The sequence below is a fragment of the Centruroides vittatus genome, unplaced genomic scaffold (assembly GCF_030686945.1).
Source record: "Centruroides vittatus isolate TY-2023 unplaced genomic scaffold, ASM3068694v2 contig_18, whole genome shotgun sequence".
Taxonomy (NCBI): Eukaryota; Metazoa; Arthropoda; class Arachnida; order Scorpiones; family Buthidae; genus Centruroides; species Centruroides vittatus.
In genome coordinates this window covers 7661362-7684218 of record NW_027121101.1, presented here as the reverse complement: position 1 = coordinate 7684218, position 22857 = coordinate 7661362, and the positions used below count along the sequence as shown (strand labels likewise).

The 22857-nt window shown below is 32.8% G+C and overlaps 3 protein-coding genes across 5 annotated transcripts in view; all 3 read left to right on the top strand.

Annotated features, from left to right (window-relative positions):
• Positions 1–22857, top strand: part of Tmem63 (transmembrane protein 63) — a 175155-nt gene that overhangs the window by 103878 nt on the left and 48420 nt on the right. For all 3 annotated transcript variants that reach the window (XR_010879850.1, XM_067263938.1, XM_067263937.1), the window contains 5 exons: positions 11679–11871; positions 12802–12884; positions 16036–16135; positions 16755–16792; positions 18209–18348. Coding sequence is in view for 2 of the 3 variants with exons in the window: in XM_067263938.1 (XP_067120039.1) it covers positions 11683–11871; positions 12802–12884; positions 16036–16135; positions 16755–16792; positions 18209–18348 (550 nt within the window). In the remaining variant the exon portion in view is untranslated. The remainder of the gene's footprint in view (positions 1–11678; positions 11872–12801; positions 12885–16035; positions 16136–16754; positions 16793–18208; positions 18349–22857) is intronic.
• LOC136969752 (uncharacterized) lies at positions 3306–3843 on the top strand. Its single transcript, XM_067264028.1, has 2 exons — positions 3306–3608; positions 3682–3843. The coding sequence occupies exons 1-2, from the start codon at positions 3306–3308 to the stop codon at positions 3841–3843; spliced, it is 465 nt and encodes a 154-aa protein (XP_067120129.1).
• On the top strand, positions 9594–10022 carry LOC136969751 (uncharacterized). The gene has a single exon (XM_067264027.1). It carries the CDS (start codon positions 9594–9596, stop codon positions 10020–10022), a length of 429 nt encoding a protein of 142 aa, XP_067120128.1.

Here is a 22857-nt window from a genome sequence, read left to right as displayed (position 1 = left end):
GACAACATTATTGCAAGTGTGGAGCAAGTTGCTTCATGTATGCAATTATGTTGTCCTCATAAATTGCTTCTAGCATTGTGAGAAAAACAGCCAGAAAAGGCTGCACATTTGCTCTTCCATCAAGACAATGCTCCAGCTTATCGGGCAATGTTAACACAGGAGTTTCTTTGTGAAAACAAATTTGAAGTGGTTTCTCATGCTCCCTACTCACCTGATTTTGCTCCTTGCGCTTTTGGCTTTTTCTGACGATGGACAGTCTGTGTGGTCACACGTTTTCCAGTTGTGCTGCTCTAGCATCAGTGATTTTCCAGTAGTCAAAACAGACCCCTAAAGAAGTGTTTGCAGCAGCCATGATGTTATGGCATCGACGTTGTTAAAAATGTGTACGTCTGCAGAGAGATTATGTTGAGAAGTGACAGAAGTTTCAATTTGTTTGTGTAAATATTTTGTCAGAAAAAAAATGGGAGACCTTAGAACTTGAATGCACCTTATACATGGGGCTTTCTAATTAAATTTGCATGGACTCCATGAAGTATTATAATAATGCACCACTGAAAATCATTATCTTAAAGTCATATATAAGTTATATCAATAAAGATCTCTATAATTTTAGGCTGTTACCAAAAGATCACACAATTTTTAATATAAAATAAAAAGCAAAAATACTTCTTTTAAAATATAACTAGGAATAAATGTCACAAATGAATTTTTTTGTATTGTAAGTTAGAGATATGAAGATAAAACTAATTTCTTGAATGTATTTTTAGTGTGTAAAGTACCATTAGGAATTTTAATCAAACTATTTGTTTTTAATTTTTGGTACTTTTGCCAGAGAATATTTTTAAACTGTTTTGTATTATTCTCTGTGATGGAAGACTGTTTGTTTCTGTAATTTGTAAGTGATTGAGAAGATGAATTTAGTTTCTTCAAAGTATTTGAAATAAATTGTTAATCAGGGAATGATTTATTAAATGTATGAAGTTTATAGTAGTTATGATTTTTATTTTTGATTAAGTTATAAAAGTGTTCTTAAAAATCATAATCATTATGACACACAACTTAACAAAACCTTGAAATTCCAGTAAATATTTGATAAACATTTTTGATCCTTTTCAAGATCTGAATCAAGTTAAATTTAGTGTTCTATTTTGGAACATGATGCATTATGAATTTTAAAACAGAGATAATAAATAAATATAAGTAAAATTAAACATATTGTAGCATCTTAAAATGTGTAGTAAAGGAATAATAAAACATCATTTTATGGAAAGAAAAATACATGGGATATGTACTGTATATATGAGTTTATAAAATAAGTAAAAATTAGAAAAACCTGACAATACATGGGATGTGTTCACAAGAGGATGCTGTATAAACAGACATTTATAAAGGGAGCAGGAGCTTCATGGTGTGTTGTTAGGTCGTTGTATATTGTATAGTGTTTCCAGGTATACAAGATTCATAGTTTGTCCTTGAAATTAATACACTGTTCTTTAAGATCGGCCTTGAAGAATTTCAAATTTTTATTACATATTTACTTGAATTTCAAGGTTTTGTTAAGTGGTGTGTCATAGTTATATTTCCAGTTATTAGAAGACTGTTATGAACATAATTATTATTTTTTAATAGAAATGAGATGATAATGCTTTAGTGGAATAAATAAAAATAAGTACACTCCATAAAATACCGGTGTATCTTATTTCCATCACTGTATAGAGTTTGAGCCATATTTTATAATAATTCTACATATTTTATTAATTAATGTTTTTAACTATTTCAATTTTTATTAGATTTTAATTGCAAACAAATATTAGAACAAATTATGGCATCAGGAAGGGCATCCGGTCGTAAAACCTATGCCAAAACTATATAGAATGCCTGCTAGACTACAAGTTATAACTGTGTTAGGGCATTCACCGAAGCGATGTGCAGTCATGTCACCCGAAAACTATGTCAAATGAGCTGGGGCTATTGAATCAAGTACGGGTTTGAATAAAGAAGTTAGTCCAGAAAGAGAAGAGGAAGAAGACAAGTATAAGAATAGGTACTTTAAACATCAGAACATTGAATGAGAAGAGTAGAGAGTTGGTTGATCTTATGCAAAGAAAGAGAGTGAACATTTTGTGCCTGAAAGAGACAAAATGGAAAGGAAATAAAGCTAAAGAACTTGGTGAAGGGTACAAGCTATTTGTGAGTGGAGTGAATAAGGGAGGAAGGAATGGAGTTGGTATTGTAATTGATAAAGTCCTAAAAGACAGAGTCTGTGAGGTTAAATGAAGATGTGATAGAATTATGAGCGTTAAGTTGGATGTTGGTGGAATTTTCATTACGATTGTGTGTGTGTGTGTATGCTCCTCAGCCAGGTAGTGGAGAAGGAGGAAAGACAAACTTTTGGACAGATCTTGACCAAGTTATAATGTGTATCCCTATGAACGAGAGATTAATCTGTGAGGGCAATTTAAATGGTCATGTTGGGAAGAGGAAGAATATGGAAAGAAGAGTTCTTGGGAGGTGGAGTGTGGAAGAAAGGAATGGAGAGGGAGAAAGACTAGTCGATCATGCTGTGGCTTTAGACCTTGCACTAGTTAACACCTACTTTGAGAAGAAACGAATCAACTAGTTACATACACGAGTGGAGGTAGATCCAGCTAGATTGATTTTTTTCTTGTGCCGCAGGAGACATCTGAGCGAAGTGAGAAACAGTAAGGTGTTAAATGGAGAAAGTGTTGCTGCACAACATAGAGTTCTCCTGGTGGATTGTGACTTTCTTATGGGCCATTGTAAGAATTGTGTTAGATTGAACAAAGGATCAAATGGTAGAGATTGAAAGAGGAGGAATTAAGGAAAGAGTTTGAGTAAAAGTGTTAAAAGAAATCCAGTTTAAGGATGATGTGCAAACATGGTGGTTGCTGAATAGTAATTGCATTTTGAAAGTTGGAGAAGAGGTTTTGGGAAAAACTTCAGGGAAGAGATTGCCAGAAGGAAAGGAACTTTGGTGGTGGAATGCTGAGGTACAATCTGTAGTTAAACAAAAGAAAGAGGCAAAGAAAAGGTGGGATTTGATGGGAAGGCTTGAAGATAAAGAAACTTACCATTTGCAAATAAAAAGACTAAAAAGACAGTGGCTATTACGAAAGCAAAGGCTTTAGACGAGGCTTATAAAGTTTTCGAAATGAAAGGTGGTAAAGGCAGTTGATGAGAATTGCCAAAGCAAGAGATAAGGCATCAAAAGATTTTACCTCTATTAAACTGATTACAGATGATAAAGGAGTGGTATTACAATATTATGAAAGGATCAAGGAAAGATGGACATATATTTTAGGAATTTATTGAATGAAGAAAACCCCAGAACTTTATATGAGAGTGGAGAGGCAAATGAAGGAGTGGTGCAAGATATTAGCAGAGAAGAAATGGAAAGTGTGCTTAGGAAAATGAAGATGGGGAAAGCAATAGGCACTGATTGGATTCTGGTTGAGGCTTGGAGAAGTTTGGGTAAAGAGGGAATTGATATAATCTTGGACCTTATGAAGAAACCCTGGCAGCAGGAGAAGATCCCAGATGAATGGAGGAAGAGCATTCTTGTGCCGATCTTTAAAGGTAAAGGGGATGTATAGAATTACAGAAATTAGAGGGGTATAAAGATATTGTCCCATACTATGAAGATTTGGGAGAAAATTGTAGAAAGGATTAGGCAGGAATTTGAGATTGGAGAGGAACAGTTTGGCTTTTTGCCAGGAAGGAGTACGGCTGATGCTATCTTTGCATAAAACAGCTGATGGAAAGGCACAGGGAAATGCAGGAAGATTTGCACATGGTGTTCATAGATCTAGAAAAGACATATGATAAGGTACCAAGGCAAGAGATATGGAGATGTTTGAGGGGAAAGAATGTTCCAGAAAAATATGTTAGGCTTGTCAAGGAAATGTATGAGGGAGCAGAGACCCAAGTTAAGAGCAGTGTGGGCACTACACTTCACTTTGTAAAACTCTTTATTTAAAAGGCCCCAGTACCGCTAGGCATAACTGGGGTGGAAAACAGAAAGTATTACACTAGTTACATTGATGTCTTATCAACGATGATAAAGAAGTAATTATGTACAGATATACATCCGTGGGGAAGCCACAGTTGAGTGCACTGCATAAACAACTTATACATTGATGTCTTATCGATGAGCAAAGTATTATAATGTATAGTTTATACAGCATATAACATTTACAGCAACAATCACAGCACCAACATGTCCTACAGTGCTGTCTTATCACAGAATATAACCAGAATATAAATGTACAAATATACAGCACAATGAAACTACATTAACATTGACAACATAATTAAAGCTGATGGTGATGTCTTAACAGGGATGATTACTCACCGCACAATAACACACAGGGGTAATGACAACAATTCAATGCATACAATTAGTAATCTAGATTAAGAATATCTTCAAGACACAACACCACTGTCACTTGGCAGTGGAAGCTGTCTTCGCAGCACCCTACTTAATTAACTGTAGTCCTTCTGAAGTAAGAGGTGACAAGGTCCCTGAAAGCCTGAAAAAGGTTGTTGTCTTGTAACAACACATGTAAGTCCTGAGGCCAGTTCCCACTGGACGGCAGCAGGGAGAGAATGACGCTTCGTTTGTCGTCCAGCATCGGGCACTGCAGCAGATAGTGCCTGGCACCATCTGGAATATTGCATAGTTCACAATTCTGTTCAGTTGTTTTGTTGAACCTGAAGAGATAACTATTAAATTTACCGTGCCCGGTATAAAACTGTGTTGTTCTATGTTCAATATAATGATGATTACTAGCTGAGACTGTGGGGAAAAAATCCCTTGTAATGCTGTTGGTCCGCAGGTTCCATGTACCCTGCCATAACTCAGTCGCATACTCCTTTAGGCTGGATATTATGTAGTTTTGGGGAGTTGCTGTATAGGTAGGTGTGCCGCTGGAGACAGACGCGGTGCGGGCAAGCTCGTCCGCTCTCTCATTTCCAAGGACACCAGCGTGCCCTCTGACCCACACCACCGAAAACCTATTGATGTTTTTGGTCATTTCCCGGAGAATTTCGTTGACTATGGGATGGCCCCAGTTAAAGTTGTGGATAGCCTGAAGTGATGAGCTGGAATCTGTGAACAGATTGATGTTGGTATTACTTAGCTCCTCGTTACTCCATTTGACTGCTTTCAGGATTGCCCAAAGTTCTGCTTGAAACGCAGAGCAAGTATTGCCCAGTCTATCAGAGAAATTATACACTTCCGGGTTGCCATGATACACTACAAACGCACATCCAACCCCATCATTGTTCTTCGATCCATCAGTAAAGACACTGAAGGACTGATCTGGCCAGGGTTGACCTCCAATGTATGGCCAATCATAGGGAGGGACAGAAGGGGTACAACTATTTGTACTCTCGATATTGTCAAATATTACACTGTTTAAAAGGATGTTTTGGCCCTTCCTCATTCTCCATCTTCGTACCGCAATTTCCAAGTGTAGTGTCACTGGGAGTTTGCTAGCAATAACTTGCAGGGCAGCAGTTGGAGCCATCGAATAGGCTCTGCAAATACGCAGCAGGGCCCACCTCTGGGCACTCTGTAGTTTTCTGTCAATATGGACTTTCCCTAACCCATCTGCCCAAGCAGGTGCAGCATAGCCAATAATGGGCAGGAACACTGAGTCATAAATAATACTCATTATTTCAGGACACAATCCCCACTTTGACTTTGCAACCTTTGACAGTGCATTGAATATCTTGTTTGTCCTATTACATATATATTTGATATGGGGGATCCAGCAAAGCTTGTGGCTAATGACAATGCCCAAGTACTTTAGTGATTTTACAACTTTTACACTACTATGCCCCATATGTATAGTAGGTACTCTTCGATATAAATGTGGGGCTCTTGGCTTTGTAAAAATAATTCCCTTTGTCTTGTTGGCGTTAAATTCTAGTTTGTTCGTTTCGCCCCAGTCCTTTATTTTTGCCAGAATGGAATTAGCCTTTACTTCCATTTCTGCCCGAGAGAAAGCAGCCACCAGTACCATTACGTCATCTGCGTACGCCACTGTCCAGTCATTTCCAAATTTTTCATTTAAGAATCCGTTGAATAGCAGGTTCCACAAAAATGGGCCCAATACTGAGCCCTGTGGGCAGCCTCGAGAAATGTGTCTTGTGTATGTCCTTGAGCCAACGCAGAGAGTAGATGTGCGGTCCTGCAGGTAACTCCGTAATATATTATATATATAAGCTGGGCACTTACTTTGTTGAAGTCTGAGGAGTACCATAGGCCACCAGGCAGAGTTAAATGCTCCCGCAATATCCAAACTTAGTCCTAACACATAGGGGTGGGTAGTTAGCAGTTCTTTAACTTTAGTAGTTACTGATAGAATAGCGTCTGTAGTATCATAACCATTGCGAAATCCGTATTGTTGCTCATGAAGATATTTATTTTTATCAATAAACCAAACCGTCCTGTTCAAAATCAACCTCTCCAAGACTTTTCCCATAATGGGCAACAGAGAAATGTTCCTGTAATCATGTGGTGAAGCAACAGGCGTGTCTCTGACTTTTAATTGCCTCGTTAACTTCCAGTGCCGTAAAGGGTGATGGACAAGGGCCCTGAAGAAAAGTTGCAGTTTGATTCCTTATGATTTGCTGTGTTGTGCTGTCCTCTGAAACAATGTCCTCAGGGCACAGGGTATGTAGTAAAAGATCAATGGTATCTTCCATGTTTGCCTCTTTGCCATCTATTCCACTAAGTCCTGTGAGACAAGTAGCAGTCTTCAGTTTGAAAGCACAACTCTTGTAAATGAATCCCCATGGATCTGTAGACGCCGACGAGCAAAATTCTCTCCATGATAGAATTTTAGCTTTCTTGATAGCCTGTTTGTAGATGGCTTGGTATTCCAAATATCGTGATTTTAAGCTGTCTCTTTCCTCACTCCTACAGTTTTGGTAATTTTTTCTATGTTGTCTGTTAATTTTCCTCATTTCAGCCAGTTCTTCGTTCCACCAGGGGACACCATTTTTAGAAGGTCTCCTAAGCGTGAAGCACTCATCACAGGCTTCAGCGATTAAATTAATTTGAGTGTCAATATATTTCACTGCCGAGTCCCGGTCCATTATCCCGGGCAAAAGGTCAATACCATCATCCAAATATCGAAAGAAATGGTCCCAGTCTGCATTCTTAGTATTGTAAACCTTGTTGCTATTAAAAGGTATTTTCCCAGTTGTACTGTAGATTTGGAATGTAATGGAATTATGATCAGAGAGAGTATCTGCTATGACTTGCCAGTCATGGATTCTGTTCAGAATATCGGGCAAAGAACAGGTGATATCGATCAATGACTTCCCATTTGGTCCCTCAAAAGTAGGTATAGATTCCGGATCATTGACACTAATGAGGTTGTTACCGGCCAGGAAATCCTCCACAGCCTCACCCCTTTGATCCAAGTTCTCGCCCCCCCGTGTGGGTGAGTGGGCATTAAAGTCCCCAGCGATAACTAGGTAGCTGTCTTTAAAGTATTCCTTAATATTCTGTAAAATTTTCAATTCATTGTTGATATCTTTCTTTTTTGGTGCATACACGCTAACGACGATCAGACTGTGATCATCCAATTGTGTTTCTATACATACTATGTTTTCAGTGGTAAACTGCCGATGATGAAACACGGCGACACTGTTATTTGGAATAACGATAGCAGCCCACGGGGAATTCACAGAGTCCTGAAGGACAAGATGTCTGTGTGGAATGCAGGCAACCTTGTTATTAATACAATAAGGTTCCTGTAGAAGAACAATATCGTAGTTGGTAATATCGACGCTGAGTGAAGAAATAGCACTTATAGATCTTTGTAAATTAAGCTGCAGAAATTTAAATCCATTGTAACTACTCCCCATAGTCAGTTCTAGACATTATTAGGTTCCTGATGCGTCGATATGATGGACAACACCTATCTAATGCATTATGTGCGTTGTTTCTCTCCTTTTGTATAATGCAGTTATGACATTTCGGGCTATGGTTTCTTTCAGAGCAATCTCTATATCTGTGTTTGCCCGTGCAATGGCTGCAGGTTTCCTCTAACTCCTTGCAGGTTTTGCTGGTATGGCCGAACCGGCAGCATCTATAACACTGTATGATTGAATAGTGTTCTTCTGTTGGGCATCTTGCCCATTCTATATTAATCTTCTTTAGTGTGGTAAATATTTTTAGTATTTCAGGTGAGACATCAGCTACCCAGTTGACTGTGTCATTCTTACCACCACCAAACGCGAAGCGCAGCCCAAGCTCTTCGATAAATCGTTCTCTATTGATATTTGACTGAATCATTTCATTCTGATCAAAGACACAGTTTGCTATTTCAGCTTTGTCCAAGTGTTTTGGCACCTGTCTAATCACCACTTTCGGACTCCTTTTGTTTGGTATGATTGTTTTGAGGGTGGGGGCCTTTTCCTTAAGTACAATTTCAAGAACCTGTAATTCACTCCCTTTACTAACATCAATGGCTATCCCACCTCTATCAATTCTCCCGAAGCCACTGATTCCCACCCTTAACTGTATAGGATCGATTTTTTCTTTTATTATACTTTTTATGTCCTCTGACCCAGTGTTACTGTCCTTTGGATAAACTAGTAGTGTGCTACGCAGATTATTTGATTTTGGTTTAGGAATGCTTACCCCCCTTTGACAATATCACTATACAGTGTCTTCTGTTCTGTCCCACAAACAATATTACTAATTTCCTTACATGTCTGTTTGATGGCACCCATCTCCTCTTCGAGTCTTTTAGTAGCATTCAGTGTTTTATCATGTCGTCCTGTGTGACCGTATTAGGTAAGTAGGCCTCCAAGGAGGCCATTCTTTGACTTGCACATTCGTCGTAACAACAATTATTTACAGGGATTGTTTTGAGCGAATCCTTAATTTCAGTAACTTCAACTTTTAGCTTGTGTGAGGCCTCAACCAACTCACATATGGTCTCCTGAGTTGCCAACTTAGATATCTGGTGCTGCAGTTCGGTAAGCTGCTGCCTAGCCAGGCCACTGTTGAATATGTCAATAATGTTTTGTCCTTGCCCCACTATGTATTCAAAATGTTCCCTTGCGCCCATATGTGAGTTGGCATTTACCCGGAGATAGCTCTTTAAATCTCCCAGTGCCTCATAGGCCCTTTGTCTAAATTCAGAATAAATATTGTCATCTGGTAGGTCTGATAATATAATTAGATCATGTTCAATACTGCTCTCCGAAGGCATGGTAAAACAAGTGCAATGCGTAGGAATAATTATAAGAGCCAACACTAGACAGACCTATACTAGACCCCAGAAATACCTTAAAACAATAGACTAAGATACACTAAATACAATAACTTACTATTGCACTTAAAACTAAATCTAAATTAAAATAAGTTACTATTAAGACTAAGAAATTCAAAATAAATACAAAGAAGCCAAACAGTCAGTTACAACAATGATCAGTGTGGGCACTACAGAAGGATTCTTTGTTAATGTTGGTTTGCATCAGGGATTGGCCCTTAGTCCTTATTTGTTAGCCGCATTAGAAATTATGTCACACGCCAACATGACCTGATAATGGATGTGTTGGTGTGTGACGCAAAGTGTGAGACTCTTTGGAGTATGCTGTTTGTGGATGATATTGTGCTGTGTGAACTTTTTCAAACCAAGGCTGAGAAGAAACTGGAAGATTGGAGGAAAGTTTTGGAAGAAAGGAGCATGAAGATTAGTAGAACTAAAACAGCTCATATGACTCAGAATGGTAGAGATGAGTGTAATATTAAAATCCAAAATGTGCTGCTTCCTTTTGTTCCAAGTTTTATATATCTTGGGACACTTGTTGAGATGGGAGGAGGATTGAACTCAGAGATGCAGCATAGAATTCAATGTGGATGGATGAACTGGAGGAGGCTGAGCAGTGTATTATGCGACAAGAAAGTTCGCTGCAGTCTGAAAGGAAAATTGTATAAATCAGTTGTTAGACCCGGCAATGTTATATGGAGCTGAGACATGGGCAATAACAAGAGCCCAAGAAAGATGGAGGTGGTGGAGATGAGAATGTTGAGATGGATGTGTGCAGTGTCAAGGAAGGATAGAATAAGGAATGATTTTATTAGAGGTTCTGTTAAGGTGGGCCGCTTGAGCAGAAAGATGCAAGAATGTAGATTGAGGTGGTTTGGCCATGTAGAGTGAAGAAGTGACAATTATGTTGGAAAGAAGATCAGAAAACTAGTAGTAAAAGGAAAGAGGAAAAGAGGAAGACCAAAGATGTGTAGGAAAGATAAGATGGAAGAAGACTTGAACCAGAGGGGACTTAAGAGAGAAGAAGCCATTGATAGGGAGAAATGGAAAAAATGTATTAGAGAAGGAAACGCCAACCCCATATAAACATGGGAAAAGGTGAAGATAAAGAAGAAGATGATTAGATTTTAATTGCTATTTATCAAAATTATTTTGAAATATATAAATCTGAATACTTGCTAATTTAAGTAAGTAATAAATAAATAAGGTAGGGTGACTTGACATCTCTGATTTCTGAGGACTGTCCCCAGTTTTGCATATTTTTAATATTTGATTGTAGAATCAATCTTTGATTATAGCAGTTTTATTAACACCTCAATATAATAGCACCAATTTATAGATAAATAAATAAGTAAATTTTAAAAAAATCATCAAAGTTCAATCAGTTTCAGACCCCATTTTCAATGATTCTGAAATGTGTCCCTAGTTAGATTGTAAATGTTATGGTCAGCCTAAATAAGAGTAAATAATGAAATGACTTTACATACATATTCTCTTTCAATGTGGTGCTGGCTACCCTTTCAGGGGAAATAGTGAAAGGGATATTAAAGGTTCTGCTGCTAACTTTTGCTTCTGTATCTAAAGGTGTTTATTCTGTGATAGTACCGTCTGTATATCTTCTGAATCAACATTAATCCTAAAATTAAAAAAATAGAAAAAAATCATCTTTCTCTGTACTGGTCATTTAATGCAATGTAAACAAACTTGCCCTGTTTGCATTCTGTTTTAACTTTATATAATGCCCTCTATAGTTTTTTGGAATTGCCAATAATTTTTGTTTATACTTTTGTGTATTTTTAGTTGTTTTGAAAATTAACACCAAAAGACAACTATTCTGTAATTTTAGTTGTAAAATTCAATATATAAATATTTTAATGTACAAATTACACTGTAGATAATATGCATTATTACATAATTCAAATTGCTTTCAAATTACAACTGTAATTTCATTTGGATAATCCATATATGAACAAAATCATTGTACTTCCTAATTAATTAATGAAACTAACAATTTTATATATTAATTAACAATGATTCCTGGAAGCAGTCTTCTTTATTTTAACAAGTATTCTTTTCAAAACAACAAAATATGTTCTTTGTAAATAATTATTTTATTAATCATTTTGAAATTAAAGTTTTGTATTAAAGAAATGGTTAATCAAGTATTTTTTATTATTAATAATAATTTATGATAAACAAAAAATTATGATAGTAGTTTAGTTGATTAAAATCTTACATTTTATTAATTACTTCTGGATAAATTGATGTCCAGTATGATACATTATTTAATAGTTTTAATGTTAATGTTTAAATAATAATTATTATTTCAAAATTTGTAATGGTATTCAAATTTTTTTGCAGAATTATGACTTCAGAAATACATCCAGATTTTACACATTATCTTTTTTCAAAGAAAAAACAACTTACCAGCAATCATTCTGACGAAATTAGTTGTAATATCTATCCTCAAAGTAACTATACATCCATTAATTTAAATACTCATGATTATGGATTTATTCCTTTCAATCTTAGCATCAATATTGTTGTGTGGCTGGTAAGTTTTATACAGGATCATCATAATTAAAGAGATGTTCAGAGCTCTCTGCAGAAATAACTATTGGGCAAATTTCAACCAAATTTGGTATACATACTGTACTGAATATGCAGTTTCAATTTTTGAGGAAAAATTTTACTTAAAAAATTTTTATGCAATTTTGCATTGCTGCCCCTTAATTTTATGTAGGTTTTCTAATGAATTTTGAAATTTAAGTAAGAAAGTACAAAAATTTTATTTCAATTACAGATGTGGAATGTAGAATTGTGATTACTGCTGTAGCAATATCTTCCATTTTCAACATCAACCAGTTGGTGACCTTGTTCTATTGATACTTTTGCATATTAAAGTTTCAGTCTCCTTAAAACACAGAATCATTTTCCAAAGATTTATAGTAGTCAGAAAACCTTTGTAAACCCCTTTTAAGTGCTGAAATTCATTAAATGCTGTGCTGGCATTACTATTTTATTGATAGAAGAATTGAAGAAGTAACACTTGATCAGACAAATTGAGCACTATGACTGTTCACCTGTTGAAGAATTGTGAAGAATGTTTTGCAACTCCTACATACAGTACATTAAGTGAATAGGAGTACCAAATTTTTCCCTAGTGGCTGAATTTTTGTAAGAAATTTTTTACACAAATCAGAACTACATATTCAGGATAGTATTTATATCAAATTTGATTGAGATTTGCCCAATAGTTTTTTCTACAGAGAGTTCTGAACATTTACTTTTTAATTAAGATCACCTTTTAGTTTAAAAATTTTTTACTTATATGTTAAAAATAAAAATTTTAATTTTCTGAAATCTTGAAATAGTATAATTAGTAGAATTTGATAGTGTACTAAATTAATAATATAAATTAATAATAATTAATTTTTATTTAATTTATACCTTAACTAAATCTAATATTTTTTCTTTTTAATAGTTTTTGCTGATTCTCTTCAGTTTATTAAGGAAACGTGCATGGAATTATGGAAGACTTGCCTTAGTACAAAGGGATAATCAAAAGTACAAATATTTTAAAGATTATTTTTAGATTGTAATTACCTAATTGTTTAAGAAAGCAAAAATAGGACGTTTTTTAAAAATATTATAAAGAAGCCTTAAATCTTAGTGTAGTATAATTTGTACAATTTAAAAATGTATATTTATTTACATGCTTTCAGGTTTAAAGGTTAAAAAAGTATAGCTTTAATTGAATGACAAAATCTACTTTTACTTTCAAAAATATAAATGCAGTACTTTTATACAAACATATACTTCTGGTTATTAAATTTGCTGCACCATGAAGGTGGCGTGTAACAAATGCAAAATTTGCACGAAAGGTATAACATGCTGGGTGCTCTGTATCTCAAGATTACCTGTCAATTGTAATCATGTTTTCCTCTTGTTATATTGTATGTGTACAATAAACACAAATCTGTTATTTGCCTTTCTTCCTAGTGTAGCAATTTTAATGAACAGCAGTGTATTTTAGAAGTGTAATTTCCAACCAAAGTATTCAGATAGACTTGAAATTGTTTATGAATATTTTTAAGTTTTATAAATATTTTAATTCATTAATGTCACTTGATATGTCAAAAATATGAAAAATTTTTTGAAATATTTCTTCACTCATGGAAGTATACCTATACAACTATGTGATTATTTTATTAGAATAATAATAATAATAATAATAAGACGAATTGTTTTATATATGATTAGGCTCTATAACAGAGCCATAATCACATATAAAACAATTCATCACAATAGACCTGACATCACTCTTGTTGACAAATACAGTATGATCGCTTATATAATACACATCTGTTTCAAACACTCATAACATAAAAAATGCTCACACTGAAGAAATCAAGTACACTCCACCCACTCAGGAAATAAGACAGATATGGAGGATGGATAGGTATTTATTGTACCTGTTATCATCTCTTCTACTGGTGTCATACAATGTATACTACACAAAAGTCTAGAAATATTAAACCTTAATAACATACGCATGGCATTATGGAAACCTACAATATTGAACACATGTCACATTGTGAGGAAGTTTTTAGATGTTGACACATATAAAAGAGATGATATTCTGTCTGTATTAATTGATTAAATTAATAAAAAATAATTGGCTTAGGTGCACTTCTGCAAATTATGCTATAAAGTTATAAAAATTTTATGAATTTTATCTGCTCATTTTTCAAAACATTTCTTTTTAACAGTCGAATGCAGTTGCAAAATTATTTAGCTGTTTAAAAAGGAAAAAGTTTGCACTTTAGTATTAAAGGTTATGAAATCTTTATAAATAGAAAGATAAATTTATATTATTTCAATGTATAAAAAGTTAACTTAGAAACTGTAAAAATACTTGAATAAAAATATTTTAGTATTGACTCACAAATTGCATAGAATGATTGCTTTCCAGGAGTTATTGTATGCCCTTTGTGAGTGTGCAAATCAGTGTAACAGATGCAGGAGGAAGTTATTTTGAGTATTGATAATTTACTGTTGTCGTTCATTACTTTTATCTTGCACCAATCTCATTTTCAAATTCACACACCGTGTGTATATTTTTTTTATTTGTTTCCTTTTGGAAATTTATTTTGAGAAATCCACAAGATCCATTTTCTCTCAATTTATGGAACCAAATAGTATTTTAAAAGAGATGTAATATACAAGGACAGATCAATAAATAAAGTAACAAGATCTATAAAACCTGCAAAAATAGGTACAATATTCAATACATACTTGTGTCTGATGATACCAAAATACCTGAAGAACAACATGAAACACAAACAGATAGGCTTTGCTTTATAATATCTGATACACTATGAACAGGAAGACTCCAGGTTTCTCATCTGCATTTTATGAGGAATGTAACAATGCTGTACCTGTTAACACCCAGAATCAAAATAAGCAAGCTTGAAATAGAAACATTCATAATCCCCACAACAATAGAAGTTAGATATCATTATCTGCCAAGAAAATCATGGAACAGTTTCTTGGAACCATCTTTGTGTTCTGCTTGTGAATTTCCTCCCAAGACCCCACTCTGAATGCTGTGCTGTTGTGAAACTTTGGACACAATGAAAGAGACCATCTACCACAAAAGATCTGAGCCACTGCAACATGGTCATTCTGTTGCACAACAATGCAAAACCCCACACTGCAAACATAATCTGTTGCCATCTTGGATTTCCACTATAGTTTGGAACATCTGCTCACAGTCACTGAACCTGGTTTCCATTGATTATCATTTATTTGGACCAATGAAAAAAATCTTGGTGGATGAAGATTTGCAGCTGTAGAGGACCTTCAACCCAGTCTTGGACTGGCTGGAGGAACCTTCAACCCAACTTTCTTCTCTGCTGGAAACCAAAAGATGCATTGGTTTCCTGGTAGAAAAAATGTTTGGAAAAATATAGAAACTATGTGGAGAAATTGTGTGAATATATTTGTAGATGCAGGTGTAGTTATGTCTTTTTATGAATAAAAGTATGTACAAGAATCCACTTGTTACTTTGTTTATTGATCACCTATATATTACTGTATAAGTGTTGAGTATTAATATATTGTATATCTTGGCAGATAAGACGAGGTATAAATTTCTGTCGAAATTTTATAGTTTTAGCATATGTCTGTCCTATAAGACGACCCCCAAACTATCAACAGCCTGTGAATTTAGTTTAGATCAGCGATCGTCATCTGAATAATAATACTGTATAGCGTATACCGAATTATGTCTTATTTGTAATTTTTTGAATGAACAAATTTTATTTTCTTGCATCTGGCAGCACTGCCTTACAATTGTTGCAAACATTTGCACTGATTTGGCATTTGGGTAATGACCTTGACTATTCACAAAAATGTCGTATGGGCTATTCTATTTTGTGCACATACCCTACTCTCTACTAGTAAATAATTACAGTTTGTCCATTTTTTTATAATGGTTTTAATTTATATAAATTTTAATCTAATTTTTTTTTGTATCTGACCTATAAGACCTATAAGATTTTGGGGGCCTTTTTTCATGATTCAACTATCATCTTATCTGCCAAGATATACAGTAGTTGTATTAGCAAAGATTAATTTACATTATGCAATAGAAATTATTTGTTATTAAATTTGGGGCTGTACTATAAGTTAATAAAGTTATTTTACTTTATAGATGGACATCACTATTTTATGGAGAGAGTGGCACTAACCAGATACAAAATGAAGAAACAGAATCTATTGACTCATTTGATATGAATCTTGCTTTTGATAAGGTCTTATTCTAATTTTAGTTCTTTAATTAGATTAAAGATTTTCTATTTTGATGAATAAATATTTTGTGTTTGGCCTTTGTTTTAAGAACTAAAAACTAAACTAAAAGCTATGTTTTTAGTTCTTATTTGATCTTTTATATAAAAATTCATATTAAACAATTAATATTTATTTTTAAAATATAATTTTAAATTAACAGATAGAGTCAAACCTCTGGTTTCAAAATATATTTTTTTTATGGAAATACTTCATTAATCTTTAATTTTTAACTGATCTTTAACATTTGTATATTTATGATTGTATTCTTAAGCAATTTTAAAACTAACAAAATTGTTAAAGTAAATGAATTTTTTTTTAGTGAAACAAAATTAAAACAAAACTATTTAAAATAATAATATTTTTTATTATGTATGTATTTATATGTAATTAGATTAAGTTTCTAATATAAATTCAATATTTTAAATTAGTGATATAGGATACTTATGCAGTTAAGAAAATTATTTATACTGCTTATTTATATCTTAAATAAAAATTAAAGTACATTTCTTTTACTTTTAAATATCTTATATTTTAATATTAATATTTAATAACAATTTTAATTCAAGAATTATAAAATTGCAGGGTTTATTCTCATGGTTTAGAGCAATCTTTAAAATCAAGTAAGTTATTTGCTTTCAGTTTATTAAAAATGGTATTGAAAATATGGCCAAATATAGTTAAGCATACTTCAGTGGGGAAATGCTAAAGAGTATGTTATGAGCAAAGTCTTGAAAAAATATACTAAATAAAAAAAAACAACAATTTATTACATTACAGTGCTATGTACCAATAACTATTCAATACTTAAAAAATTAAATTAAATTACAAATAACAAAATGATGCCAGTAATATCCAACAATTTATTAAATAATAATAATAATAATAATGCCAACCACTGCTGTATGTCATTGGGCTATATAATGGCTATAATAATAATAAATTACCAAATTTATTATTATTTGACACTAAAGGGAGGCATTAGGCGCCATCTTGTATTAAATTTAATAATTATAATTTTAATTATGATGGCATATGGCAGTGATTGGCTTTAGTATTATAATGTATCTGGTTTTTGTAGTGTTGTTTGTTTAATAATAATAATAAACATGGCGGGTGATGATTTAAAAATCATCAAATGTTTGTTTTTGTTATTATTTAGTAAATTGCTGGTTATTACTGGTATCATTTCATTATTTAGTGCTACATACAAAGTGAAAATCATTAAAAAATAAAAAAAAACAATGTTTTTATTGCACTAAATGCTCATAAAGAGCTGCTCTTAATGTTGAGAGATGTATTATTTGCATGTCTCCAATACTTATAAAGTTGATAATGAAAAAAAGGGAGTACTTCAACTTATTTCCATAGAGGTCTGTTTCAAAGTATTTGGATGGTTAGTGAAATATTGAGTATATAGTGAAATATTGAGTATATATTGAAATATAGTGAAAATATTGAGGAATACCAAAAAAAATTTTTATTCAATATTTTTACTATGTAAATTTCAGCCATTTTTTAAATGGTTCATTAAGTTTATGATTATTTTGAGGAGGTATTAGTTTTTTCCTTTATTTTTTTATTGCTGAGCATTTTTCACTACTTTTCCTCTTTTTTGCACATAAATTGTGTATTTTGTGTATTTTTGATTTTTAGATAAACCTCCATAACTCTAAACTTTTTAATTCAAAGTTCGAATTTGTTCTCCAACCAATTTGAGTTAACCAGGTTTCACTATATTTGTTTTGATATTAACTATCTGTATAAGAGATATTGCATCTAAATTCATTAGAAATTATATCTATTTGGTTCTTTTCTTTGAATTATTTTTATATTTTTTTTCCTCTTCATAAAATTATCATAACATCAGAGAGATTGAGTTTTTATATTGTTGAATTTTTTGAGTTTTTTTTTATACTGCACTAGTTAAAAACTTTGTTTCATTTTTACATTAAATATATAAAAGAATGTATGTATATATATATTTTTACAAAACAATTATATTGAGGTTTAAATTTTGAAATTTTTATTTATTTTAGAGATGAGCAGATCTTGAAGAAATGTGGACACGATGCAGTACAGTATTTATCATTTCAACGTCACATAATTGTTTATGTAGCTGTAATCTGTGTTATCTGTCTCTGTGTTGTTCTCCCAGTTAATTTACAAGGAAATTTAGGTATAACTATTTTTAATTAAATTCATAATTGAAAATTCATTGAAATTACTAATTTCTATATATCATATATATTTATTTTATATAGTTATGTAACTTAACTTATATATCACAAGAAAATGTTAACATTAATTTAATTTATTAGAAATAATGTCTGTCTTTTACACATCTTGATTTTATTCTGTAAATGTTTTCAAATTTGCTCGTCAACTTCCCAAGTAGAAATTTTATTGTTTATGTAAAATGTTTGTGTGATATAATTTTGAATGTGTTTGATGATGTGGTAAAATTTGTTTTAACATATTTTAATAAATTATTTTGAATTATTGAAAACATCTGTTATAATCTTGTTTATAAATGCAACTAACAAAATTTTACAATATGTAAACATCCATCTTAAATTTTTTATATTTAGTAATTTATGAACATATAAAAAATCAAGGGTGGTTAAAGGTTTGAGTCTTTCAACCAGAGGAAGACTCTCACATTCCCTAGATAGTCAAGCACATGAGGAACCAACTGGGGACTCAACCTAATGTCCATTCCTCATCCTTCATGGGACAACCTAGCAATAGATAGCCAATTAACTGGGCTATCAATGTGAATGAGAATGGGCTGCTGTGATAGGATTAACCAACCATAATGGATCTCTTTATCGGTTAAAATGTTTAAGCATGGTAAATCAAATCAACAGAAAGTCATACCAGTTGGGACGTCGCCTGGGTCAACAAGGTCCCACTGTGTTGGTCAGGGAATCAGGACACACAGTGCTAAATATGCTACTGGAGTACAAATCAGGGTTGATGCCATCAATGTTAGAAGTCTGAATGGAAAGGAAGTAGAGCTAGTTGAAGAGCTAGAAAAGTATAATGTACAAATGGCAGGTATTATTGAAACTAAGAAAATTAAAGTTGGAGAGACAAGCCTAAACAATAAATATAAGTTGATCTACTCAGGGAATGATGGCTACACTGTCCTTGCATTGAGCATCTGCTATGGAAGATAATTGTATAGAATAGGAAGTACTCTCTGGCAGAGTCATCTGGGCAAAATTTAAAATAGGAAACTGGATAATGAGATTTATCTGACTATGGACCTACTAAAGGCTCAAAGAAGGAAGATATAGAAAAATTTTATGACTTTCTGAGATCAGCAGTAGAGACAAATACTGATGAAAAAATAGTTCTAGCTGGAGATCTTAATAGTAGAGTGGGAAATGACAACTACATCTATAGCAGCATATTAGGTAAGTTTGGTGAGAAAGAAAAACCTAACAACAATGGCAAAAGACTGCTCGAGTTTTGTGCTTGTCACTCACTAGTGCTTACTAATACAATATTCCAACATAAAGAGAGTCACAAATTCACATGGAAAGAACATACTAGAAATCTGAAAAGCATAATTGACTATATTATTTTAGAGAAGGACATTATCCGTTTAGTTGAAGACACAAGAGTCTTCAGAGGTTTCGAAGTTGATAGTGATCATCATCATGTACTGAGAAAAGGAAAACAGTTATCAATATTAGGAATAGGAGATGTAAAAAACAGTGATACAACAGATAAAAATAGAAAAATTATTGGATTTTCTAAATGCCATTAAATACAGAAATATAGTTAATACCACAACTAATAACATCTCCATTACCAAAATGGATTCAGGGGAGGAATGGCAAAAATAGTATGTGGGGAAGTTGTTTGCGAAGCTAGTAAGGTTAGAACTCTATGGAAAACCAAAGAGGTTAGACAAACAGTACAAAAGAAGAATATGGCTTATAAAAGATATCTGGCAAATAAGACCACAAGCATCCTATTAGATTATAAAGCTAAATGTAAGACATCTAAACTTGTAAAGAAGGCTAAACAAAGATGCTAGGAAAATTTTGGAACAAATAGAAAGCAAGTATAAAGAGGGGAGCAAAATGTTCTGGCAAGTAGTAAAGAACTCAGAACCAGTGGGAAAACTATAGCTAGAGGAATAAAGAATGATAAAGGTATAAAGGTAAAATTATAACAGAAGAAAAAGATATTCTAAAGGTATGGAGCAAATACTTTGAACAATTACTGAATGAAGGAGTGACAGATTTAGCCGAACAAGAGAAATTTTGGAATTATTGGATACTATCTCGGTTATAGAAGTGGATAAGGCCATCAAAAACATTAAATGTGGAAAGGCTGCCAGTGTAGATGATATCAGAATGAGATGCTAAAGTATGGGGGAATAACAGTAGTACAGTGGTTACATTACATTATTCAAAGATGTTGGTCTGAAGGGAAGGTTTCAGAGGAATGGGGAAAAGCTTTAATTGCACCAATTCGTAAAAAAGAGGTAAAACAGAATGTAGTAATTATAGAGGAATCTTACTCTTCAGTGTACCAGTTAAAATTTATGTCATAATTTTAGAAAAAATGGTCAGATGAATAGTTGAAAGTGACCTAGGAGAAGAACAGACAGGTTTTAGACCAAACGGAAGATGCCAAGATCAAATATTTGCACTAAGGCAATTGACAGAGAAAGCATGGGAATATAACAAGAAACTACACTTTGGGATTCGTTGACTTGGAGAAGGGATGTGATAGTGCCTAGAGGATTACTTTTTGAAGTTCTTAAGAAATATGACATCAAGGATACTCTACTTGGGAATCCAAAGCTTGTATAGGAACTGCAAATCAGCTATAAGGAAAGAAGGACAAATAGGTGACTGGTTCCAAGTAAAACTAGGGGTGAGGCAAGAATGTGTTAACATATTGTCTCCTTTATTATTCATAATTTTCATGAATAATTTAATAAAAGAATCAAAACTGTTGACAAACTTCAGTTTGGGAAATATAAAAATTGGTTTGTTACTCTATGCGGATGACATTGTCCTACTAAACAATAAACCCAAGGCCCTCCAGCAATCTTTAAATAATTTAGAGGAAAGTTGGAATTTCAGTATGTCAATCTGCTATGATTGATATGTTCTAAGCATTTGTTACAAAGTTTAACTGTTACAGTCTCTTTCTCTCTACTAATAGCCATAACCTTCAAAACAAAGGTTATGGCTATTAGTAGAGAGAAAGAGACTGTAATAGTTAAACTTTGTAACAAATGCTTAGAACATATCAATAAGTTCTCGTACTTGGAAACAATCTTTAGCAAAGATGGAAAGTTAGATTTGGAAATCAGCAATAGATTAAGCAAGGCAGGTCAGGCAGGGAGCCAATTGAAGAAATATATCTGGAACAAGAAAGAAATAAGTCACAAAACAAAACTAGCTGTGTACAACACAGTTTTTAAACTTATATTGACATATGATTCTGAGAAGTTTGGTGAGAAATAAGGGAATTGACCAAAAATTAGAAGCAGCAGAAATGAGAGATTTTAGAAAAAGTAGTGGTGTTAATAGATGGATACAGTGGCAAAATCATATTAAAAATGAAGACATGAGAAAAAAAACCTTGAGATAACAAATATTCAGTCAAGAGTAAGCTTGGCTAATCTGAGGTGGTTTGGCCATTTGGAAAGAATGGGAGAAGACCGACTGGCCAAACAGGTATTCAAAGCTAAAATCAAAAAGAAAAACCAAAGGGATGGCCTAGATGAAGATGGATTGATAGTGTTAAGCAGGTTTTAGAGGAAATGAATTTAATTTTATTCCAGGCTAAAAACTTGTCTGTTGATATGAGAATTTGGAAAAAGTAGTGGATGCTAGTATAAAAGTTTGATTTTTTTCACTATGTTGACCTGTATTCCTGCTGCTGATGATGACAATGATGATAAAAAACCAAGCCCAAATTATATATTAATAATTAAATAATAAAGCTAGATTTCTAATAGCTATAATTTAATTAAATATACAGATATTGTATAATTTGAACTAAAAGTAAGCAATTAATGCCATCTACATAGTAAATGGAAATTGCAGGTTTGAGTCCCACTCCAGATCACTCTTTTTTCCAAAATATTCCAAATTAATTAATGTAATTCTAATTATTAAATTTAGTACAAGATGGTGAATTAATTGCCTATCTTTAGTCCAAATTATATAATATCTGTATAAATTAGCTAGGTTATAACTTGATAATGAATTCAGTTTTATCATTTGTTTGTTAGTGATTTATGTTTTCATAAATTTTAAATATGTATTAATTTCAATATAATTAAAAATTTTAAGATTTAGGAATATTAATAAAAATGATTTGTTAGTGAAAACATCAATTAAAGAAATACATTTGTATTATATTTATTTATTTAATTGTATAATAAAGATTAAATTTTTAAGATATGAAAAAGAAACTTATAAAAAAGGATTTAATTTTTACAAACATTTTACTCTTTTATTATTATGATTTGTAAATTAGTGAAATATAGATTAATAATTTTTTTATTATTTAGGGTTTATTACGAGATAACAAATGTATTTTTTTTCTTTTTAGTTTTGTATTAATCTTATAATAAACAATGAAAATAAAATGTTGTAACACTGTATGTGTGATTAGAGTGGTGTGATACACTTAATAATAATAAAAA